General features: G+C 56.8%; 1 protein-coding gene across 10 annotated transcripts in view; it reads left to right on the top strand.

Annotated features, from left to right (window-relative positions):
* Window positions 1-25,235, top strand: part of CORO2B (coronin 2B) — a 99,258-nt gene that overhangs the window by 28,484 nt on the left and 45,539 nt on the right. For 3 of the 10 annotated variants that reach the window (XM_031440944.2, XM_064480788.1, XM_064480789.1), the window contains exon 2: window positions 17,439-17,639. In XM_031440944.2, coding sequence (XP_031296804.2) covers window positions 17,439-17,639 — 201 coding nt within the window. Of the gene's footprint in view, window positions 1-114; window positions 135-1,097; window positions 1,297-1,338; window positions 1,533-10,018; window positions 10,330-13,448; window positions 13,715-17,438; window positions 17,640-25,235 lie in introns of those variants that run through there. The other 7 variants (XM_064480785.1, XM_064480783.1, XM_064480786.1 and 4 more) reach the window with 7 other exon arrangements.

Below are 25,235 nucleotides of genomic sequence, written 5' to 3'. Positions count from 1 at the left end.
CCGGCGGCGGCGGGGGCCCGGCCCCCCGCAGAGCCCTGTTTACCAGGCACTGGATGCCCAGGGGGTGGGGTGGCGGGGTCTTCGCAGGGAGACGGGCTTTGCAGAGGGGCCTCTGAGGAGAGAGGCGTGGAGTCGTGAGTACCGCCGCAGGCCTTCCCGGAGGCAGCGGGATCGAGGGCTCCCTGTGAGCTCAGGGCCGTCAGGGGCCGGCCGCTCCACCTCCCAGGGCTCCCAGGCCTGCTCAGACGCACCGTCTGGTCGTCCACAGAGGCTCTCTGGCTAGCCCTGGCCCCCGTCAGTCGGTCATGCCTGGGTACCTGTGATGTGGCCTGAGCGCCTCAGACAAGACTCACGGGGACCTTCCTGATCAGAGGACAGAAAATCGCCCCCTGCCCTCACCGGGAGCCTCTTAAGGGGTGGGGCCCTTTCTCTGTGCCCCAAACATGGGGGTCTGGTACAGGGCAGCCACACAGAAGGTGTGTGTGGGCTGAGAAGGGGTTTTCGAGCCTTTGCAGCGGGCCCACTCCTGAGCCAGCCTGTGGCTCCACCTCAAGGAGCCGCAGAAGGAGGGTGTGTGGCCTCCCCCCTCCCCCCCCCCCCCCCCCCCCGCCCCGGGCTGCCGCCTCAGGGAAGACAGGAAGACAGCCGTCACCCAGGGAGGAGGGTGTGGCGGAGGCCGGTCAGAGCCCCTCGTGTGGCCAGACCTGCCGGGTGGCTGGCAGGCAGGCTGGCTCCCTCCCTCGTCCCGGCAGCCCTGTTCTCCGTCCTGTGCTAAAAGGACCCTGTGTCCACGGCCCTTCGCTCTGACTGGAGCGCGCTGGGTCCTGTCTTGGGCTGGCTGAGCACTGTTCTGGCTTAGCTCGCCCGAGGACTGACCACAGCTTGTGCTTTGGTCCCGAACAGTGTGATCCTGGGCCTGCCCGGGTTTCCGCGGGGGGACGTGACTAGTCAGACTGGTCTCGGCCCCTTTGAAATAGTGCCACACCCCTTCTACCACCCCAGGCCCTGACTGGCGTGTACTGGGGAGGAGGGGGAGTCTTGGGTGGGCGGGTGCGGCTTGAGGGAGCGCTCGGGCTGTGCTGGTTCCTCCTCAGACAGGCGTCAGCTTCGTTTTCGGTGTTATTTACAGGCTTCAGCATTTTATCGTGACTCCCACAGAAGGGAAGTCTCTGCTCAAGGTCACCTGGCCCCCACCAAAGCCTCTTGCTGCCCAGCCTGCTGGCTCTTCTGCCACGCCACGCTCCCTTGAAAGCCGGTGGCTGCCCTGGATCCAGATTCAAACGCCTGCTGGATGCTGTGAGCAATTGTGCAAATCTTCCAGGCGTAGCGTGAGTGATTCTGACAGGCCGCGTGCGCAGGGGTTGGCACGTGGGCCGCGACACGCACAGGGAGTCCTGCGCCACAGTCATCGGCGACAGCCCCGCGTGCCCAGGCCCAGCACCCCCAGCGGCCCGAGATCTGGGTCTTACCTCCCGGGCTCTCCTGGGGGAAGACAGGCCGGCCCACGAGGAGAGATGGCACGGTGTGCTCAGGTGCGTTAGGTTCTGGAGCCAAACACACAGACTCATTCCAGCCACGTGGATCTGAGAAAGCCTTTGGAGTTGGGGTTTTGAAAGGAGGACGCGGGGAAGGCACGCCTGAGGGGTGGGTGCCGTGTGTGTGTGTGTGCGCACGCACCCTTGTCTGCGAGTGTGTCCCTTCTCAGTAGATTCTGTGACCCCAGGTGACACGTGACTGGTCCATCTGCTGATGGACACAAGGGCTAATGAGGGAAAGAAACAGAATCCAATCCACGAAGGACTCTGAGTGTTTTGCTGGGAGCTACGCCCTTTTTCTCTTTGTGGGGACGTTGAAGGTGTTCGAGCAGAAGGTACAGTGAGAGGTGTTTTGATTTTATTTGGAGGAAATCCCTGAGGATGAAATAAAGGGTTTTGAGGAGGAAGAGGAACTAAAGTTTATACACACTTACAGGTCCTTAGCTTACCTTGTGCCGTTTAGTCCTCCCAAGAACCGAGAAAGCGGAGTAGTAACCGTGGTTACCAGATCAGGATCCACGGCTCTGAGGGGTTAAGAAAGTTGCCCGGGAATTGTTGGGACTGAGTTACCGCAGGTCTGTTTGCCTCCAAGCCTGTGCTTTCTAAAGACATTTTCTCCCTCCAGCTCTACAAAGCAGGACAGAGTGCTGTCCTGGTGCAGGTGGCCCCGGGGACTGGTGGCTGGGGATGGGCAGGAACCCAGAGGCGGCCTGGAGGAGAGGGGCAGGTCAGCCACGGTAGCCTCTGGCCTGCAGATCGTGGAGCTGGGCGTGACACCGCCTCTCACTCTTGAAGTACTTTTCTCTTTCATACGTCATTTGTCCTCTCTCCACTCTTGCTCTGGCAACGAAGGGACGTGTCTAGTCCCAGCTCGGCCCCAGTCTGCTGTGTGACCTTGAGCACTTGCCCTCACTGGGCCTCAGTGCTTCCACCCATGAAAGGAAGAGCAGTGTGTGTGCGTGTCCAAGTAAGTTCGTGTGTGTGCGTGTGTATCAGCTCGTGCCTGTGTGTGTTCTTTCTCGCAAACTTGATGTGCAGAGCAGGACCAGATCAACTCTAGGCCATCCCTCACCACGTCCCCTCGCCGTGGGGTGGGTGCTGCTGGCAGCCTCACTCCCGTTTTACAGAAGGTTAGGTGGAGTCTTGTGAGGAGGTCCTGGGTAAGCAGGGACAAAGCCACAGTGCTCCTTTTCATTGCCAACATGCCCGATTTTGAAATCCCCGCTAGATGGCCACCATCCTGCTGCGTGGATCCTGTACATGAATGGGGCCCTCGGAAGCTGTGGCTGAACACGGGGGTTTGTGGCTGAATCTCGGGTGCGTGCGTCACCCCAGGAAACACACTGTTGCGGAGGACGAGACTTTCAGATCCCTTCAGTCAGTGTTTCTTGAGCACCTACCATATGCCAGGCCCTACGCCAAGAGCTGGGGGCACAGAGGTGAACCTGGCGCAGCTCCTGCCCTCCAGGGACCCGCAGGCGGTGCTGAGGCTCCCAGACGTGTTCTGGCTGCGAGTCCCGGTAAGAAAATCATTTCACGTTGTGGCTAAGCACACACATGCACACACACATATGTATATACAGAACCAGATCCAAAGTCATGCCATGCACTCTGGTATTTTCTAGTCTTTTCTTTCTTTTTTCTTCTTTTCTGTGTGTGTGTGTGCATGTGTGTGTGCTGGTAGCAATCTACTGTGGGATTCCATAACCTGCTAGGAGGCGTTGACCCTCTAGGGGGAGAAACACAGCTGAGTGTCAAACAGAATGCATGTATTGTATTGCATCTAAATTATGTGCCGTGGGAAAAAGAGAGCAAGGAGTGGGTTCTTTTGATTGAGAAGATCGGGGAAGCCCCAGTTCAAGTGGCACTTGAGCTGCTGAGCTGCATCTGCATGAGTGATAGGACTGCGGGCCACAGAGAACGGGCAGAGGCAGTCAGATGGAAGCCACAGCATGAGCACAGCCCAGGGGACGCGGGAGGGCCCGCGGAGGAGCTGAGTCGCTGCACGTGAGCAGTGCCTCTCCAGGGTTACCACGTCCCGTCCTGTTCTCAGAACAACCCCGTGAGCCGGAGCTCTGTATAGCCTCAAGTTAAGGATGAGGAAACTGAGGCTCAAGGAAGTTAGGACTCTTGCCCAGGATCCCACGGCTCCGGAGTGGTGGAGACGAGACTTGAACTCAGGCAGTTCCACTGAGACGTAAATACGAGGATTCTGGAGATCTGACCCTAAAGATACCTGGGCTGGTTCACGGGGATGCGTGACTACAACCTGAGCATTTTTAACTTCATTCTGGAAGTAAGAGGAAGAAATTACACATTTCTGAGAAGGAGGAGTGATACGATCGACGTTTACTTGGGGGACGAGCACAGTGGCATTGCTACCCCGGGAGGGGAAGGGAGAAGACCCCAGTCCTTGTCTTACCCGAAAGACGAGAATTCAGACTGGAGACAGAGTGCTGTGTAGCAAGACTTCAAAGGTTTACTTAGCAAAGGGGAAGCGCACCTCCAAGAGCAGGAGGCGGGCTGGTCCCAGGGCGGACAGCTGTTGTCTTTCTTTGGTCCTGTCACACCCTCGCTTAGAGGTGGGCTCTTGATTGACTGATGGCTCTTGCCCCTGGAGTTCTCAGTCATGTTTGTCCCCTTTTGTGCATGTGCTTACCCATGATGCACACAGAAAAGTCCCCAGTGGGGGGGGGGGCAAACTACAATTTTAATTATATTACAATGAGCATTGGATCACGTGTGGTTAGGTCCTTGTTGCTACCACGCCGTTGTGGCTGTTGGGTTTTAACCAGTTTTCTTTGCTGGCACTCATTTAGAGGAAGTAAAGCCCCCTTATGCTGAAGGCGGACACACCTCCATCTTCCGGACCATCCTCCTTCTCCTCCACCTTACCTGCTCAGTGCCCCCACTTGCCTAACTGCCTAACAGCATCAGCATAAGAGGCGGGCTCAAGGTGGCAAGGACCCTGTTAGAAGAAGGGAGCAGCATCTTTCTGCCAGGTCAGCAGCCTCAGAGACCATTACATCATATCTATCTCAGGAATGCTTGAGGACATTGCTCATATAGCGCATGCTGATGAGAATGAAAGGAGAATGAATCTTGGTTCCCTTTTTACTTTGGCTGCTAGGAAGCTCAGAGCTCCAGTCTGTGATACTCTTCCAGAGAGTGTTCAAGAGTTCCAGGAAGCCTTTCATGTACTCATTTTGTCTTGCCTTAGTTCTCCTACCCTCACTTTCCTATAGTCTGGATTTTATCACCTACTTAATTTTTTATTCCCGTGTAGTATATACACTTAGTATAATGCCTTGGAGCAAACTTTAAATAAAATACAAGTAAAGCACACTGGAGCAACTGGAAAACATTTTTTTGCAGACAAGGTTGGAAGCTCCTGGAGAGTGGGGATTGCCTTACCACCTCCCAGGGGTTCTGTCCCAGGGCTGTAGTGTCAGGTGAGTGGACCGCAAACTCCAGGCTCTGGGGACGACTTCCTCTCTGCCCCAGACCCTCCCTGCTGACCCCCAGCCCCCAGCCTCCCCTCTTCACAGCCAGCTTGATCTACAGGGTCTGAGGTACCACCAGTTAGAGGAGGCTCTGTGCTGAGGGGGTTATTCACGTTCTCCTTTGTGCCCTAAGTCTCCTCTCCCTCCCCTCAAACTGGAAACCCTCTGTAGAGTGCCAAGAATCCCCCACCCCCCGAAGCACAGCAACATCACCACTGGAGGGAGGCAGGAAGGAGAAAGGGCAGCCTGGTTTGGGTGGGCTCTTTGCATGTGTTAGTAGTACTGACGGGGAACACTCCCCAGTAGTGGTGTGTTAGCATAATGGCTGTGTACTGAGAGCCCTCTGCGTGCCAAGCGTGCATTGTCTCATCTTGTTCCCACAGCGGCCGCCGGAGCCGCCGGAGCCGCCGGAGCCGTAGCCTGCCTGTCATGCACACACACCCCCGTGCAGCTGGAAGGCCTGGGTTTGCGCCCCTGCTCTGCCTCTTGCCCGGGGACCTTGGGCAGGTCACTTACCCCCTGGGCCTCCGTCCCCCCATCATCAGGGGAGGGCAGTGGCACCTGCCCCACGGGAGCGCTGCGCGGAAGGAGCGCACTATCCTGTGACATGCTCAGATCTACCGTGCCTGCCACATGGCAGGTCCTGCACGTTGTGTCCAATTTGAAAACGTGCAACATATTGCTTATCCACACGATGCTCAAAGAAACGGGGACTTACTGTGCTGAGTCAAAGGGCTTCCCAGGGGCTGCGTGTGCTGAGCATGTAGGTGTGCCAGGTGGTGTCCAAGCATTTTACATGCATTTTCTGCCTTAATCCTCACCTCAGACCCATGAGGAAACAGTGCTGTCTTGCAAACCCCCCACTTGACCTGCAAACAGGGCCCAGAGTCCTATTTGTGGTAGCAGAGTCCTCTGATCCTGGCAGAATGCTAACACGGAAGGGAGGGACCCCTGTGTGATTCTCCAGACAGGACAGGGAGGAATGCACTGGAGCTGGGCAGCAGAGGTGCGGTGACTTGTGTCAGCAGAGGGGAGCCCTGCGGGGAGCCCTCGGGGAGTGCTGGGCAAGCCATGGGATTGTGCTGGGGCGCATGTTAGGTCTTGGTGTTGTGCGAAGTTGTTGCCCCTGGCTGGGCTTCCCCACGCTGGGAGTTCTGGAGTGGTCAGTGTCTGAGAATAGCACCTAGGTCAGAAGCACAGGAGGGTCGTTGGAAAGGCTCCACACGTGGCCGCCATGGACAGTTGTGTGAGTTGTGCCCTGCACAAGGGCACCTGGCAGGGGAGCAGCCCGTGTTCCACTCGTCGAGCTGTGGGCTCTGGCCTGGAGCTGCATCTGCCCAGAGGAAGAGGCACCCTTGAGTGTGTTCCCTGCGGGCTGCGGTGGCCCTGACCCCATGGAAAGGGTCGGAGAGAGACTGTACCTGCAGCAGTGAGTCTGCAGGGGCCAGATGCTGCTAATCAGCTGGCATTCAGGGAACCACAGCTGTGATTTTCCTAGTGACCAGGAAGATTTGAAGCAAAGAACCCAGCCTGGGACCAGGCCTGGGATGGAGTGATGTGTGTGGAAGGACTGAGCGTTCTCCATACGCATCAGGCCCAGCAACTTCAGGGCCGTGTAACGTGTTTGTGAGGTGGACGCGGGTTGGGGGGACTGGCGGCCAGCAGAAGGGTCAGCCGTAGGAGCAGCCTCTTGGCGATCAGATCAGGAAGGTGGGGATGGGACTGAAGATGGTGTCACTGAGAACCCTGACCCTGTGACTGTGCCCCCAACTCACCGTGGAGTCAGGGAGGCTGGGGTCTTGAGGCAGCCGTGCGTGTGCGTGTGTGCGTGAGTGTGCGTGCATGCGTGTGTGTGCGTGTGTGCATGCATGCGTGCATGTGAGTGAGTGCGCGCGTGTGTGTGCGTGTGTGTGTGCGCGCGCGCGCGCGTGTGTGTGAATACCACGAGAGAAAGGAGAAAATACTTCAAAAACCAAGAATCCCGTAGGGCGGTGGGAGGCGCCCGTCAGAGGCGCCCCGCCCTGCCGGGGGCGTTCGCTCATCACCCGCCAGGCACTGGGCCACGTGTTTTGCATGCGTCCCCTCATTTTCATCCCCACCCCTCTTCCTCACCGTTTCTGGGGTGATGACAGCATTCAGTGGAATTAAGGAATAAAGGAGGGTGGCGGCACATCTCCTTTCAAGTCTTCCTGGTGTTGCTGGACCAGGAAGGTGCCCTGTGGGGGGCTGTGCAGCAACGGGCTGTGTGCACTGAGTGTCGCTCCCTCCCCCGTGGTCTCGCTGTTCCCCCCCGAGCTGCGCGGCTTTCCCGCAACCACACAGCAGCAGAGGCAGCTGCATCGGCTGAGAGAGGAGAGACCCTGGAAGGGAGAGCAGGATCGGTTCCTTTGCCCTTGGGCGCGGGCAGGGGTGGGGCTGTTGGCCGCTCCGCCTCCTCCTGCGCGCTAGGCGCTTGGCTGTGGGGGCGGAGCCTCTGAGACCGACCGCACGGAGGCAGGTCATGGGCGACGGGCCAAAGACCGAGACATCTGCCGCCCCGCCCTTTCTGCGTCATCCCTGTCCGTTGGGATGATTTGGGCTGCAGGTGACAAAGGCAGTGAATCAAGAATGACGTCAGCATATTTATGGTCTGTTGAGCCAGAGGCCCGGAGGGAGGAGGTCTTGGGCTGGTTTTGTGGCTCAGCAGCGTCGTTAAGAACCCAAGAATTTTCTGTCCTGCTGGTCTGCCTGTTCATCATGTTAGCTTTTGATCGTGGGCTCATCACCTCATGGGCGCAGTATGGCTGCCACAGCTCCAGGCTTTACATTCTCAAATGCAGACAAAGGCTGGAAGCAGTGCATCAGCCAGTTTCTCAAGAAAGAGCCTTTCTTATGTCTCCCTCCTTTTATTAATGAGAGAAAAACTTTCCCAGGAGTCTCCCACAGAACTGGGTCACAGGGTTCTCCTAAGTGTGGGGGATGCTGGGACAGTGAGTGTCCCTCCTGCAGTGGCGGTGGGTGAAAATGGGTGGGAATGGCTGCCGTGTAGCCAGTCAGGAGCATCTGCCACACCTCCCTTTCCCACTGCTCCCAGGGAACACCCAGATGGGAGAGTCACATGACAGTTCTAAAGCTGTCACTTCACTCCCTCCTCACTCCCCCTCCAAAAGCCAGTCACTTTCCCAACAATTGGCCATTGGCTATGTGTGCAGGACACTCTGAGGGAGACCAAGAGGATGGAAACTGCCCAGAGAAGTAGGCATGGTTATTCTCCATTTTTACAGAATGCAAGTTCCAAAAAGCTAATGAACTGGTCCAAAGTATCTATGATACGTACCTAGTAAGTGGTGGTACTGGGATTTAAGCCCAGGCCTGTCTGCTTTTAGAGTTCGTATTCTTTCTAACCTTCAAAGGTGGCACGTGGGCCCAGCTTACAGCCTTCTCAAGTCCTCTCTTTCCACGTAAAGAGAACCGATCAGACCTTGAAGTGTCCACCACGTGTCCATTGGGAGCTGCAGCCCAGACATGCTGCAAGCGCTCAGGAAGGCTGAGTCCCCGGGGGGCCAGGTGGTCAGAGACTCCTTTGAGTCAGTCCATCAGCCTCTGGACACCAGCAGCCACACCATAGAGTCCTGACACGCCTGTGCAAGGAGAGACCCTTCTCTTGAGCTGCCAGGGGTGAGATGCTTCCATCTGCCAGTGTAGACCCTAGTCCGTGCAGACTGGCTGCTGGAGTGGCTCAGGGCAGCTGTCCAAGGACGGCCACACGCTGGCCCTCTGGATCTCTGTTGGTTGCTAGAAACAGATTCTCTCTGTTGACCGTTACTAGTGGGAGGCAGGAGAGTGACCAGCAGGCAGACCTCCCAGGCTCCCAGGGCAACCACTCAGCCAGGCGTCAGGAGCCCGGGTGCTGTTTCACAGCTACCCGTGTGCAGGATCCCCCAGTTATCCTGTCTGCTCGAGCCTGGCCTCTGTGATGGTGACGAGGGCTCTCTCTGCCTCCTGCCTCTGTGGCCACTTCATCAAGAAGGGACTTTGGGAAGGAGTGGGGGCCCACCCCCCCCGCCCCCACGTTGCAAAACCCCAGTGGTGCTGTTCACAAGCTGCCATGGCCTTTGTGGCCTTGTGTGGTGGCCCCGACAACTTGGCTGTGCACAGAAGATGCAGAGTTGATTTTCTCTGAAGCTGATCTGATCTCATTCAGGAGCCCCGCCTTGAACGGTCACGGTGATAAAACACATCCAGCCCCATCCAGTGGAGTCAGTCTGATTCCGTAATTTAAACAGTCTTGCCATGTAAAGGCCCGGCCTCTTTGGACTAATTTGGTCTTGCTTGAATGACCCCGAAGGCTCACCTTTTAAAGTTCTTCCCCCTCTTCTGGCTCTTTTTCAAAATGGCATCTGAGGATGCAGGCAGCTGCGGCTCACATGCCCTCAGGTGTCGCAGGAGGGGGCCTCGGCTCCACGCTGATCCTTGGACATGTCGTGGCTGACGTCCACTGAGGCGTGGCTGGTCTGTCCCTTCCCAGGGCATTCTTTGGGCATTTGCCACTGAGGTCTGCAGCAGACAAGCTCATGTCCCTTCTTCCTTGGCCCTGATGGGGTCCATCCACGGGGCCTTCGTCTCTGTCCATCTTGCCCCTGGCCTGTCTTCCGCACAGCCTCTGCTGCAGTTGGCTTTCCTCTCACCGTGGTAGCCTCGTGCCACAGTGGCTTTTAGGTCTTCCACGCCCTCCCTCTGGGACGTGCAGGGCCTGACGGCTGGGTTTTCTCCACCAGTCGGGAGCTGAAGGAGGCTGGCGGGCACGCCTGGGCCCCTCTCTCTGGCCACCCTCTTAGCCATCCTAATTCTGTGAGGCCGCCTCGTGCATGGCCCAGGGCCATCCTGAGTGGTGTTCTCCCTTCTTCTGGAATCCCAGTCAAGGAGGTGGAGAGAAACCCTGCTGCGCTCCGCCCTCGGTACCACCCACAACCTCCCTGTGCACATCGCCGTGGAGACTGGCTCAGAGCGTGGAGATCAGGGCACGCTTCTGAACCAGCACTTCCCTTTCTCAGTCTTCCCGTCTGCCAGGAGCGGGCTTCCCTCACATCGGGTCTGAGCAGGACTCCTGGTGCCCAGTCTGCCAGGAGACCCTCTTCGCTTGCTCTCAGGGGGAGATGGCGTCAGGAAACCTCTAAGTCTTAAGACTGCTGCGAGGCTGCACACCCACATTTGACGTCAGAGCCTGAGTCGTTCAGATTCCTGCTCTAGCAGGCCTCACCTCTCTGGGTGGACGAGCACTGTTAAGAGGAAGAGAGGGAACGTCACAGTTGGTAAGTGCTTGCACTTCCGCTCCCCTGGCACCCAGTTAGAAGCGTGCACTCCCAGGCCCCGGCCCCCAGCTTCCTGAGTCAGGAGCTCTGGGAGTGAGGCCCAGCGACCTGTGTTTAACAAGGCCACGGGTGATTCTGACGCAAGCTCGGGTTCCAGGAGCACTGAGCTGGGGCAGCGTTTCTCAGCTCTGACGTGCCTGCGCGTCGCCTGGGGTCTCGTCCACCTGCAGAGGCCGCTCCAGCCCGCGGGCGCCTGAGATGCTGCATTTCTAACCAGCTCCCAGATGCCAGTGCTGCTGGCCATGGACAGTGCGCTGGACAACAGGAATCACCTGGGAGCTGGGATCAGATGCAGCTTCCCCGGGCCCCTCCCAGAGAGTGGGACCCTGCAGGCGAAGTGGGGCCCAGGAACCTGCATTTCCACAAACATCCCAGGTGAAGCTGAGACCGGGAGCCTGGGGCTCACACTCTGAGGATCCCTTCTCCGGAGTTCAAGCTTGTAGACATCCATCCCAGCCTCATTTTCAAAGGTTTTCCTCCTCCACTCCCCTTCTCCACTGGCCCTGAACCACCCATCTGATCTCCTGCCAAACTGTGGGTTAAGGGGTACGAGTGGGAGGCCATCTCTGAGCCAGTGGGGCCCTCGGTTCCTCAAAATAGGTCAGGAGTCTGGCACAGACTGGGCTCAGTGGCTGCAAATAGAAACCATCTGTTGGGCCTATGCTTTGAGTTCCACCGCCCCCTCCCTCCCTGGGCAGAGCAGCCCAGAACTCAGAACCCCGGCGGAGGGTGGGTGCTTCCCTGGGTGGGGCTGCCCACCCCAGACCGTCCCACCAGGTCTGCCTGCAGAGGAGAGGTGGCAGCACCGTGTCCGATCCCCCAGCCCCTCCCATCACCTCACCTACCCCTGCGTCCACGGGAGGCTTGCTGTGTGGACCGGTCATTGGGTGACCTTGCTGTGTGACCTTGGACAAGTCACTTCCTCTTTCTGGGCCTCAGTCTGTGAAATGAGAGGCTGGATTTGAGTGGACTCAAGGGTCCTCTCCTGCTCTGGCAGGCAGTGGTTCCGTGAAAGCCTCTTTGTGTCAGGACCACGTGTAAGAAACATTGGGCCCCCTGCCCGGGTCGGGTCTTACACGCGGGATCTGGTCCTGCAGACCCCCCCCCAAGGGGGTGGGCAGGGTTTGTGATCTGGGAGCACTAGGGGGCTTTTGGAGGCTTTGAGGGGCAGTGGCGGGGTCCCTCTTGAGTCCTCCTGTCCTTCTATTCCTTCGCTCACTCACATATTTAGTAAACATCCAGCAATGCTGAGTTAAGCCCTGGGAAGATGGAGAGGCGTGAGGCACGGTCACTGCCCTCCCCGACGTCCCACGTGGCTGGGGGCAAACGTGTAAAGTAGGAGACCCTGGTGTCAGGTCTGAGTTCAGACCCCAGCTCCTCCACTTCAGTGGCCTTGGACAAGCCCAGCTGCACGTGTAAATGAGGATAACAGTTGTATCTGTTCCTCGGGGTTATTGTAAGTGTTACAGGAGGCAGTGAATGTAAGATGCTTGGCTCCCAGTAAGTGCTTACATGTAAGCGATGGTTATTAGTGTGATGAGCATAGGACAGAGTGGGGACTCCAGATCTGGGGTCTGCGCGGCTCAGGGGCCACCTCACGGGGCTGGGAAGCTCCCTGCACAGCTTGGAGCAGAGGAGGCTGGCAGCCTTCTCCGCACGTGTCCAGTCCTGCTCCGCAAAACAGGAAAGGCTGCAGGCATTCAGGGCAGAAGCTGCTCCTGGAATAGACTTCACATTTGGCTGGACTTTTCTGGGAGGCGGGCAGCATGCAGTATTCATGGACGCTGGGTCAGAGCCCTCCCGTCTGCAGACTGTGGAGAAGGCACCTCCCCGCGTGCTCATTGCCACCTGACGGTGACCTGCTCCCTACGGTGTGAGGGAGGCCAGGGTGCGCCTGATGGGGAGGAGGAACCCCATTTCATGGCTCAGAAGACTGAGAAGCTTGCTCCAGAGACCCTGTGGCCTGGCTTGGAACCTGAGGGTCCCACATTTGCTAGGGATGGAGAGAAAGTCAGTGGGTGACTCCAAACCCTGGCCCTCCCTGGGCCCTGTGCGTCCCACCAGGAACTCCTGGGTGTGGGGGCTCCGTTGGGCTCTTTCCTTCTGGGTTGTAGCTTTTGGGACCTGACTGGTATTCCACCAAGCACTGTCCCTCAGAACTTTGTGTGCTGATGGAAATGATCTGTCACCTGTGCTGTTCAGTATGGTAGCCACGAGCCACGTGGGACTAGTGAGCTCGCAAAGTGTAGCCAGTCTAACTGGGGAACTGAACTTATAGTTGACTGTATTTTAGTTAATCTTGAGCGTAAATGGCCCCAGGTGGCTAGCCGCTGCCTCATGGGACGGTGCGGCTTTGGCCTGCTCTCGGGTGCGTTCGTGGAACAGACACTCCCAAATGCCAGTGTCCGTAGGCACACGTCCTCATTGCGCGCTGCTCGGACACATGGGCAGCCAGGTTAGGGAGTCAGTGGGCCAGCACGAGGAGGCCGTGTCGCGGATGAAGGAGACCAGGCCTCAGAGAGCCTCGGCCAGGCTGGGGTGGGGCAGGATTAAATGTGGGTCTCCTGGCTGCAGGCCCTGCCTCCTGACCTCTGCTGAGCCGCTGTGCGGTGAGCTCTGGCCTGAAGGGGGACCAGGACTGGGGGTCAGCCTCCACCGTCCTGCACCCCCGCCAAGATCATGCCTTAGGGGCCGAGGATTCAGAGGCAGACCCTGGAGGCCCAGACCCTGCGGGTTCAGCAGTCAGAGAGCTTTTAAAGGAGACCCCGCGCGGCCCAGCTTCATGCTGGGAACTTCCTGGATGGCTACAGCGTCTTCTCAGAAGCCCCGCCAGCAAGTGGGACCCAGGAGGACCGAGAAATGGCAGAGCTAGAGCGCACATCGGGCGCGGAAGCCTCCTGTGGGGGAAGGAAGAGGGAGCTCAGGGCCAAGCCAGTTGGGCCTCAGGTTTCTGGCACCGTCCCTCACACCAGAGGTTCTCAAAGTGGGTTCCCAGGGCAGACCCAGGACCGCTGCTTGAAGGTACTCCCAGTTCCTTCTAGATTTGAGCACAAGCAGCTCCAACTCTGCCTGTTCTGCATTCTGGAGTTCTGAGTGGTGTTTACTTAGAGAAAGTGTTCTCCGCTCAAAAGATCTAGCCTTTCATTTTACAGAGGAGGAAGCTGAAGTGATTACTGCCTGACCTGATGACCCCTGGACTCATCCACTTCTCTCCCTCCGGTTTGGGAACATGCGGTGTGTCCAGCCCTGGGCTTGGGAAGACAGCTGAGCAGAGATGGAGGGGACCAGCTGGCCACCTGTCGCTCACGGACCCAGAATGTCGTGGGTGGGTGCGGCAGACGTTTTGGTAATAGTGTTAGTTAGGGTGGCACGGCGTCTGCACAGCCCCCGTCCCGGTGTTCCCCTGCCCCCGGTTCTCACGCCGCCTCCACGTAGGGATTCCAGGACGTCAGGGTGGCGGATACCCAGACTTCCCTGACAAGGGTGCTGAGCTTGGAGAAGGAGGGTGCCCTACCCTGGGTCTCACAGGCGGTGCCTTGAACAAGACCAAGGGTGTCAGCCCTGCCCTGACAGCACGCGGACAGGGCGTCATAGCCCTGATGGGCTACCCCATGGGGACACGTGCCAGCAGCCACCAGGGCAGAGGTCTCCTGGGCTCCCCGGCTGACCGCTCTCCCCAAGGACGCACCCATGAGCTCCCCCTCACCTGAGTTAGAACAAGAACTGCCCTCGTTCATTTTTGTGTTCCAGTTAAAGGGCTGGTCGTCATTTGGACGGTGCACTCGCTGGCCGCAGGAAATCATTTTGGGGATTGGAGGACAAGACACAGTTTGTCTCCGTGTGGAGTGTACGTAGTGATTATCTCAGAGGAGAAAAGAGCCTGCCTCCTTTTCTTAAGAGGCTGTGAGGGCCATTCAGCTGCAGAATGAATGCTTCTTCCTTCCGCCCGCTCCCCCACCCCCCGCCCCCTCTAGAGGGAGACAGGATGGCCCCGGGCCCAGGGAGAGGCCGCCAGGGAGCAGGCCGGCAGCCACGCACATCTGGAGGCCAGAGCCTTTCCCTCCATGCCTCCTGACCCTTGGACCGGCCCAGCCCCTTCTCCTTCTGCCAGAGCCTGGTCTCCACAAGTAAACAATCGAGGTCAGAGCCTCTTCCGCACAGGGAAGGGGAGAGGGCAGAACTGGCATGTGACACCCACCCCCCACCCCCGTGCCAGACACCTTGCCGGGCACTGTGCATTTGGTCACTTCATTGCCTCCAGTGAACTGGGTGATGTTATTTGCACTTTACAGATAAAGAAACTAATGTTCAGGGAGGCTGAGTGAGTAGTCTGGAGTCACGCAGCTAGCAGACAACAGCCAGGATAGAAACCTTTGGACCCTTTCTGCCGGCCGTAGCCACAGTACAGCTTCCTCACACTCTGGGCCGTGCCTGTGTTGTATGGAGCAGGCACGGGGGCAGGAGCTGCGGAGGAGAGGCTGGAGTGGGGGGAGCTATGTGCTACGTTGGCAGGAACGTGTACGAAGAATAGGAAGTTCCTGGCTGAGGTCTTAGTTTTGCCACTTTCCTGGTTGTGACTTGGAGCTGGTCTCGCCTCTCTGAGCCCCGGACGAGTCACATGTATGCCGTCCATGTTTGATGGGGCTAAAGTGTCCGCCCAGCTCTGCCCACTGGACAGCTGGGGCTGGGCGTGAATGAGGCGTTGCTGAGGGGGTGTCGGGGAGGGCCGAGGCTGGGGGTGGGGGCCGGGAGGCGGTTCTGAAGGAGTTGCTGCCACCGTGCTGTCAGGGGCCCATTAGCCCCAGCCGGAGAGCTGTCCCGAGGCCAGAGGCCTTGGCGTCCCTGTGGCATGGAGCCCAGAGGAGAGGGGCTGCTTGACCGGAAGGAGAGACATCAAGGAAGGGCTTGGACCCAGAGGCCCTAGTGGGGTGAGGGCAGGGACCAGCCCTGCTTCCTGTGGACAGGAGTAGGTACCAGCTTAAAACTCAAGCCCTCAGAACACTGAAGTCACCGCCCTGGGGTGAGACTCCTGAAGGAGACCCCACTCATCACATCCAGAGAACCAGGCAACTGTGCCTGACCTGGCCCTCGCCCTCCTCCCACACTGAGAGGTTGTCCAGCTGGAGCCCCTGGGAGGCTCCTGCTGGACAGCAGTGCAGCGCCAGGCCCGGGCGGGGTGCGGCCGGGCAGGGGCTGGAAGGGGTGGGGTGCTCGGGTAACCTGTTAGGAGCAGGATTATGCACGTGTTGGGTAGCGTCTGTGTACACATGCCTTGTGTGACCAGCGTCCGTCAGCTATGTGGACGCCCTTGGGGGAGGTGGCAGTTGTCATTCCGTGTCACAGCAACCCAGCTGGGGGGACACTGCGACCCGTTTTCCAGAGAAGGCGTGTCGCTGGCCAGGGTGTCCCGTTCAGTGCTCCCTGACCCAGGGCTCCTCTCCGTTGCAATACAGTGTCTTTAGTAAAGTAGAGGAACTCTGCTGTCGTGGGGCCGGAAGGCCACCTGGTCCCAGCTGTTGCCCCACACTGCCCATGACCAGAGGTCGTCCACCTGAGCGTGAACTCTTCCAGGGACGGGAAGCTCACTGCCTGTCCGGGCACCTTCCTTTTCCATCTCAGGCAGCTCCAACCATTAAGAAAGTCCCCCTTTTCAGGGAGCTCAGCTGGGTCTCAGTCTTGTGCTGATCGTTCCTGGAAGGTTCGGAGAGTGGATGTGTGTCCTGCCCTCACTGGAACTAGCTGGGGGGATGCACCAGGATCTGGACTGGGCTGGGGGCAAGGGCCAGATTTTCAGGTGACCTCTTGGTCCCCCCACCAACTTCCCTCTGAGGTCTGGGCAGGTCCTCCAGCCTCACTGTGGCTCCTCCCGCTGCAGAACAGGGAGCAGTGTTTTCACACTCATGCCTCTGACCTCAGAATGAAGTCAGCCCCTTGGCAACCACAGGTGAAAAGGTCAGACCTCTGGGGCCTGTGGACGCCCTGCCTTGTCCACGTGTGTGCTGTGCCCAGTCTGGTCTCCCGGGTCTCCACCACCACCCTCCCCTGGGCAGCCAGCCCTCTCACTGCCACCAGCCGGGCCAGGCGCATGCTCACATGTTCCCTCTGCCCTGTCCTCCTCATCCTCACCCCCCCCCCAGGCCAGTGATAAATCACAGGAGCATCTTTATTGTCAGCTGAATCAAGCCATTACATCTGGCTCCTATAGTTTATAGGGAATCCAGGAATGGCTTTGACCGAAGCAACATGAGGCAGATCGCTAGAACATTTTCTAAGACTCAGAAACTGCCCCTCCCCAGAAGACTTTGACCCAGGTGATCTGTGGGCCACACACTGAGAGACCTTGCTCCGAAGGGTAGTCGGCTCAGGAAAGAGCCTCAGATGTCCAGTCAGGGGACTTGTGTTCATGGTGCTCTGCATTAGCTGTGTGGCCTTGGACAAGTCATTTAACCTCTCTGGGCCTGGTGATGGTGATGGTGATGGCTGCAGGACTAGGAGATTTCTGAGGGTGCCCTGTGGGTCGGGAGCCCTAGAGAGAATCAGAGGAGGGTGGTCGTTTGCCTTGTTGCGCACAGATGGGGCACCCACCTCCCCACCTGTGTCACCAGCAGTGCTCTCTCTCCGGGAACACCCAGCTGTCTCTGTCTGCACCTCCCATACTGGCTTAAGCCCAGTTCCTGACATGCAGGGGGCAGCCGACACATGTCTTTGGGTGGATGGTCTACTCTGTCACGTGGCATGTCCCTTAAGAATGAAGGGACCCTCCATCCTTTCTGGAAGGTGGTGTGGGGGTGTATTCTGAAAGCAGGAAATGTGTGAATGCCCTCATGCAAGTCTTTGCTCTCACGGGGCTTTATTGAAAAAGTAAATTGTCCATCTCGGGGCCAGGCACCCAGTTCTTGGAGGCTCCTCCCCGTCTCCCTGCATCCTGAGGACGGGCCCCAGGTGTTGCTCCCACATCCCTGAAGAGCAGCTGCCCTCCCACACGTGCCCAGCTCAGCCCTTCAGGAAGCAGTGACTGACCTGACCCTTGTCCCTCCCGGCCCCCACAGATGTCCTGGCGCCCACAGTACCGCAGCTCCAAGTTCCGGAACGTCTACGGGAAGGTGGCCAACCGGGAGCACTGCTTCGACGGGATCCCCATCACCAAGAATGTGCATGATAACCATTTCTGCGCCGTCAACGCCCGCTTCCTGGCCATCGTCACCGAGAGCGCCGGTGGTGGCTCCTTCTTGGTCATCCCGCTGGAGCAGGTAGGCCCCAGCATCTCCCCAGCCCCGGCCGCAGCCCCAGGGCGGAGAGAAGCCCTGCTGGGTCACTCTTTGGCCTGGTGCCCCTGTGTCTCTGCCCTCACCTTTTACTTCCTCATGGTGTGCCCAGTGGCTGTACCGTCCCCAAGGCTTTCCTGGGAGTCTCAAGTGTAGGCAGGGGATCCAGGAGACCTGAGACCTGTTCCCAGAGCTCCCTAACTTGGACAGGTCCCTTGCTTTGGGGTACACGGAGTTCCCATTAACCCCGAGGGACCGGATCATCTGGTCTCCGAGGCCAGGTCTAGCTCTCAAACTCTGCGTCCTGGACGTCCTTTCGGTTTGGAGCTGGAGGGATAGAGACCCAGCGTAGTCATGCCAGGCATCTGCAGCAACGGCTCACTCATTAAAAACAGTTCAAGCTCTCCACTGAGGGACTAGAAATAATTGACCTTCTGCCTCATCCCCCACCTCCAATCAGAAAGCTTCCCCCACTCCTGTGGCTGCCTTCGCAAACATAGCAAATTAAATCTGCAAAGCCTAGGTCATGAAATTTTGAAGCCCTGCCATTCAGGCATCCCCGGAGGCCCATGGGAGGTCACGCGCCTCAGGGAAAGTGCTCGCTGTCAGTCCCACTTGTTTACGGCTGAGCTCTCCCTCCCCGCCTGACTCATCTCCACGCCCACCCGCCGCCAAATGCTCGGGGAGGAGGAGGTACATGCTGGAGGAGGCCTCAGTGCTCAAAACCCTCTGTCAGCTGGTGGTGGAGGGTGGATTTTTCCAGTCTCAGATACCCGCCGTGGGGGAGCACGGATTTGGGAAAGCCTTTGGCCAGATCCTCCCTTCCACGAAAGGGGGCAGGTGCAGTGACAGCGACTCAGCCTGATGCACAGAGAGGTCCAAGGACCCGGCGGCAGGAGGTCTAGGTGCTAGTTGGGCTCAGCCACTCGTCGAGAGTGTGGCCTCGGGCATGTCTCTTAATCTCTCTGCACCTTATTTTCCTGTGATGGTAAAATGGGTATCTTACACTGCGATGTTGGCATCAAGGGAGATGATGGACAGAAAGCTTGCTGAGAACTACACAGCGTGTTAAGTTGTGCAGATGCTTTCCTGGAGCTCTGCTCATTGACTTTGCAGACACTCACAGCTGCTCTGCTGCATTCAGAGGATTCCGGTGTGTGGCTTGCCTCCCCTCCTGAACCAGAGGGGCTCAGGTGTCTGTCCACTCAGGGAACAGCTCAGCTCCACCCGTAGCGGCCTGCAGGTCCCCAACAATGTGTGAGCTGGTTCTTACTGGCTCACGCCCATTGCTGGCACCCTGCCATACTCTTCTACATGGCTTGCAAAGGTCAACAGTCAGTGCCTCACACCATAACAAAAATTAATTCCAGATGGATTAAGATCAACACATTAAAAAAGAAAAAGAAAGGCTGCAAGTGTTTTAGAGGAAAGTGGAGAGTACTTTTAAAATCATACAACAAGGAACGTCTTCCTGAGCCAGACAAGAATCCTTAAAACCACAAAGGAAATGATTAATAGATGAGAACAATTTTTAAAGGTGGTTTTTGTACTACAGTGAGACATGTAAGCAAATTAAAAGGCAAGCCACATAATTGAGTACAATATTTATAACACATAACAGACAAAAGATGTGTATCCAGAATATATAAAGGGTTAAGAAAAATCAATAAGAAAAAGGACCCACTAGAAAATGGGCAAAGGAGATGAAGCAATTCACAGAAGACGACATAGACCTTTTAGCCTACTGAGCAGGAAAAATTCAGAGTCACAATCTTTGGTGTTGCCAAAAGTGTGAGAGAGCAGGCAACCGAATACATTCTCAGTGTACTTGACGTATTTACATCTTGGTGAGATGTAAATGGAAGAACTTGGCAGCATCCAGAAACATTTAAAGGTGTGTATCCACTGGCCCAGCAAGTCCACTTCCTGGAACTTATTCTACAGAAATATTCTCAAGTACATTTTTTTAAAGTTTGCAGCATTTTTTGTACCCAATTTTTTTACAAACGTCAATTGTTTTTTATTTCCAACAGAAATAAAATTTCTCTCAAATTGCTTAGAAGTTTCCAAACTCCTCTCAATTTCTGAAATGGTATCAAACAACTTTATACCACCCGTAGCACGTCTCTAGAATAGGATTCGATTTTGTAAGCACTTCAGGGACAGCAGGAGGACTCTCTACAGAGCATGAGTCTCTATCTATATGGGATCTTATGTATCTGTACACACACGTATGTATTAAATGGACGCCTAGTTTTTCAACTTCACTCACATTCTGTGATACATTTTGTTTAATTTTTTAATAATGGCCTGACGGTGACGGCTCATTCTTTCAGTGGGTTTCTGTTGTTTTTTTCTCATTTCGAGAAGTTTGCCCTTTACATAGTGGGCGATGATTTGCACAGCACTTTTGTAGCAGTGAAAACTGGAAGCAACCTGCAAGTCCATCGGTAAGAAAGTGGGTGGACAGATTCGGGGCCATCCACCCCGAGGAGTGCTGTGGAATCACCAAAGGTGATGTCGAGTAATTGTTCTCAAATGTTCAGCCTCAGAATCACTTTACACTCTTAAACATTACTGAGGACCCCAAAGAGCTTTTGCTTAGATGGCTTTATCTATTAACATTTAGCATATTCAAAACAGAAATGAAAGAACTTAAAAAATATGTACTTGTTAATTCACTTGATAGTAAATCCATTTCATGTCCTCCCAGAAAAACATTTTTATGAAAAAAATTATATTTAAAAAAAATTAATGAGAAGAATGACATTGTTGTACACTTTTGTAAATCTCTTTAAATTGTAGAAAAAAAAATGTGTTACAGCTCAGTTGTGACAGCAGCCTGGATCCAGGCGGGAGACCAAGCAGCACGCGGAGAGTTGGAGAACTCAGGTTTATTACGCCGGCAGGCCCAGACAGGTTAGCACTCCCAGCTCTGGCCCCCGGCTGTAGGTTTACACAGGCTTTTATAGGCTGCCAGTTTACACTTTGCAACATCATATGCAAATAAGGTATAACAAAAGTTAACAAATTAGGAACAAGCTTTGTAGAAATAGACCAATCAGGAGGGAGAGAAATAGCCAATCAGGAGGGAGCCCACTTTCCTACAAGTAAGCCGTTTCAGAGGCAAAAAGCGAGATAATGCCGCCAGGCCAGGGAACTGGCTGGTGCTGGCAGGAGAGTGGTGGCCCTGCCTGGGGTCCTGCCGGTCCTGTTCATGCGGCTTCCCGCCTCGAAAGTAGTCCGGCGCAGTGGAAGAGGGCTAGACGTGCACGTCTGCGTCTGCGCTCGGCCTGCTGTGAGAGACACGCCACGAGGCTTCTGGGAGGCCCCACTGTGTGCTCCCGAGAGAATGAGCGTGAAAAGGCACGTGGTGTGGAAACAGTTTTAACCCAGCAGACGCCCTGAGAAAGTCTTGGGCATCTCCAGGGGTCCCCGGATCGTACTTCGAGATCTGCCGACGCGGAGGACTATTTAATGAGAGAAAACTTACGACGCAGCTGAGTCTGGAGGAGACGGGGGACGCACGCCCGATGCTGGAAGTGGTTCTTTCTGCGTTTGGGGATCACGAGCACTCTCTCACTTTCTTCTTTTTCCTTAGCTTCACTTTCTAACATTTTTTAGGTGAACAGAATGTTCTGTACTTTAGTCGGGGAAAAACAATAACAACAATTTGTTGATGTGAGGAGGGGACCCCTGCGGTGTCAGTCAGGGTGGCCCTCCTTTTGTGTGTGTGACCGACGTTTGTCGCCGAGTGACACGTGCTTCTGACCTGGCCGGGGAGAGTGCTAGCAAGGTGGGCGTCCCCAGAGTGAGGGTGCGGGGCGGGGGTGAGGCGCCGCAGCTCCTGGGTCTGAGCCGTTCCTTTCCTCCCCGGCCGGACCCCGGTGTCGGAGACGCTGTGCGTGGGACCTGCGCGGACTGCCAGCGCCCCTGCTGCCTGGGCCGAGGCCGCGCGGCTCCTGCCCGCTGTGGTCAGGGCCCCGCCCTCCGCTGCGGCCCGTGGGCCGGCTGGTCTGGGGGAAGGGGGCAGCGCTAACAAACGCTAATGCCGGTCATGCCGAACTCAGAACCCCCGCCTCATCTGTCAGCAGAGGAGATGGGCTGTTCCCCGTGGGTCAGTTTTCTAGGAAGAAGGTGATGCTATTTTAGCTCTAGGCTTCTCCCCCTCAGTTTAGATAGAAATCTCTTCAAAAACAGTGTCTTGTAATATTCAACAAAGACGCAGGAGAGATGTGGCCATTTCTTGGCAAGTCCCTGTCATTGTCTGGAGCGTGAATCTCATGGTGGCACTTCTGTCCCTCCCTGCCTGGCCCCGGACTCGCTTCCTAAGCAACCAGGAGGCCCCAGAACTCGGTCTGCTTCTGTAGCTCTTCTCTGAATTTTCTGCCCTCTATGTCAGGAGTCCTTCCCTTCCTCTCCTGCTTCTCGGAGAGGTTTGGACCAGGTGAGAGTAGCACTCGCCCGGGACCCCCAGACCCTGTCCTGAGGCCGACTCTTCCAGAGGCTTCTGCTCTGATGTCCAGTTTCCCTCAAAGCCAGCTTGCCTGGGACTTCAGTGCCTGTGATTAAAACGTCTCCCCCTGTAGGAAGCATGCTCACAACAGCTGCGAGCAGCTATGGTGCCTTTGTGCAGCGCTCCAGCCCAGCAAACTGTCTTACCCAGTCCTCCCCAGGGCTAGGTGAAGCCCTCCCCATTTTACAGCTGGGGGAGCTGAGGCTGCAGAGATGGGCATTCGGCTGGTCAGCGCAGGAGCTGCACCTGCAACCAGCTCACTTACTTCTGAACCCATGACTCTTCCCACTGCCCAGGACACGGGTGGACAGGGACGTTCTGGCCGGCTGGCAGATCCCGAAGGCCTGGATCTGTCTTTCCCAGGGCTCTTGTTCAGGCTGCTGTTGTGAAGGCTGGAGCTGTTTATCCCTGGTTAGCATTCAGCCTCCAGCTCTCCCCTCTCTGGAGTGGAATGTTAAGCTGCAGATGGGGGAGCAATCAGCACCCTGATTGCCTGGCACAGCTGGAGGGGAAGTATGCATATTCCAGACGCCAGGCGCAGCGCCCAGAGGCCGGATGCCCACTCGGGCCTCGCCCCTTCCCTGCTGCCCTTCACCAGGGCCGCCTGCAGTGCCTCCTCCGCCCACATTCCAGGCCACGAGAAGGCCACGTTCCTGCCTGAGCTTTAGCCAGTTACCTGGTACCCCGCTGGCACCTGGTAGAAAGGAAGGAAGCCAGGCCCGGACACCAGGCATCTGGGTTCTCCCCGAAGCCCCGCAGCCCTCAGCCCCGGCGTCTGCTAGGATCCCCTGCAAGGCTTCTGAGGCTCCAGCATCCTTCCTGCATCTCACCTCAAGTCCCACCTTGGAAGTCCAGTTCTTCTCCCCACTTTACAGATGAAGAAGCAGAGGCTTGGGGAATTCAGGGGACTCCTTCGAGACTGTACAGAGCACAAGTGGCAGAATTTAAACTCAGGGCTCCCACAGCCGCGTGCAGCCCACCTTGCGGAGGGTTAGGGAGAGGCGTGTCTTAGATGTGCCGTGTTGCCATTACTGTCATCTGAAGGCCTCAAGGGTCTCCCCGAGCAGCATTCGGCCAGCACTTTGTGAGTCCTGTGGCGCGCTGCTACCGCGTGTGCCCGTCTCTTCTGGAGGCCAGGAGAACAGGCCTCTCCTAGGCTGTGCGGGAGCTTCCTCTCTGAAGGGTGGAGGCAGCAGTTTCCGTCAGCAAGGACAGGTGAGGGGAGATGTCCCGGAGCAGGGGACTCAGAGAACATCACTGCTTCAGTCACGGGCAGGCCCTGGGCACCCGAGTAACGTCAGGCCTGGTCTCTGAGACGCCCGGGGGCATCCCATTGGTGGGCCGGGCAGGTGGGAGTTCCCCGAGAGGGTCCTGCCCACGTCTTGCTCAAGGGACCAACTCCGTGCATGTGGAGGGAGCTACTGAACCTGTCTGTCTTAACTGCTTCCTGGCGGCAGTTGAAAATGACGGGCATTATTGCGTCCTCCAGAAACCGGAGCCCCTGGTTAGTTTATGTTCAGATTTATCTGCATATAATGGAAATAACCCAGTTCTGGATTTGGGACGCTGAGCTTAGTCTCCAGATGGGGGTCCCTCTTGCCCCCCCTTCACATCTGCTTAGTCCCCACAAGCTGTTGGTGGGACGTTTCCCACTTGGTCTCGGGACTGGGGTACTGCCTTGCCCCCCAGGCCCAATCGATGTGGCCTCCCCGTCTTCTCCTGTTGTATCAGGGTAGCGGTCTAACTAAAGCTGGTCTCCTCAGCTCTGCAGGATGGGTGGTGGAGGTGGGCTGGGGCAGAAATGGTGGCAGAAATCCCCAAGGCATTTCAGTGAGGAGAGCAGAGCCCTGGGATGGGAGAGCAGCCCAGGACGGAGGCTAAGAGATCAGGTTCTTGAAGCAAACAGTCCTTGCGTGACTCTCTGCCTTGCCACTTCATCGCTGTGTGACCTCTGGTGAGTCACTTAACCTTCCTGTGCCCTAGCTTTCCGTTCTGCAAAATGATGGAGTTAGACCACATGATCTCGAGAGTTCAGTTTAGCTCTCACATTCTGTTCCCTTCTAATACCATTTTATGCAAATATGTCCTCATTAGTGTGCTGGTAGGCGCCGAGCAGAATATATGATTGGCTCCGTCTCATCCCTGAAGGCCGACTCAGATGGAGCCAGCTCCATCAAGCTTTCCCCATCCCAGTACCCATCAGAGACATTTTGTGTCTGTTGCTGTTAGAGTACTGTCTACATGCTTCTTTTCTAGGTGGTTAGCCCAGCCATCCATCCATCCACCCACCCACCCACCCACCCAGCGACTCACTCACCCACCCATCCTATAAATGTTTATTGAGCACCTGCTGTCTCAGTCACCAGGGATGCGGTAGTAAAAAAGACCAAGGCTCCGTGTGCATGGAGTTTGCAGTCCAGTTAGCTGCCTTGACTAGACTGAGAGCCCCCGAGGGTGGAGACGTGCCTAATTTGTCCAGGCCCGCACCGCAGGTGCTCAGCAAGGGGCATCGGGCGGACCAGAGGCCGGGTCCCAGAGGCACCATGCCCCTTCTTCCTGGCTGGGATTTTCTCTTTGCTGGTCCTGGGAGCCCCTCCCCTACAGGCCCCAGGGACCACGTGGTGCCCTGCAGGGGCTTCCCCGATTGAAGGGGGGCAGCATCCTCCCCTTAAAGCCATTGGAGCAGTGCCGCCCAGCCCAGCTGCTGTAACTCTGGACTGGAACGCACACGCCGGCAGACCAGTTGGCTCCATGACCCATAGTACATTTGAGGTCTGGGGGAAAGTGCTCGCTCAGTGCGGAAGGCTGTAATGACATCAGACGTTCTGCTCACCCGGAGCCTCTGCTTCCATCGCAGATTCCCATCACTCCGCAGTCAGCACTGAGCTCCTCAGCCTTTCTCTGCTCCACAGAGCAGCCCCAGACCTTCATCCCTCTCCCCTTCTCTGGGGGAATTCAGAGAGCCTTTTCCAAATCCATTTTTCAGATCTTTCTTCAATCGGTCTTTGTTCTGCAGGCTGCCTTCTGCTTGGTGCAATTTGCATCTCAAAGCCCGTGACAGCCTG

The sequence above is a fragment of the Camelus dromedarius genome, chromosome 29 (genome assembly GCF_036321535.1).
Source record: "Camelus dromedarius isolate mCamDro1 chromosome 29, mCamDro1.pat, whole genome shotgun sequence".
Classification (NCBI taxonomy): domain Eukaryota; kingdom Metazoa; phylum Chordata; class Mammalia; order Artiodactyla; family Camelidae; genus Camelus; species Camelus dromedarius.
The sequence above is the reverse complement of the archived record's forward strand: the minus strand, read 5'-3'. Positions and strand labels throughout refer to the sequence as shown.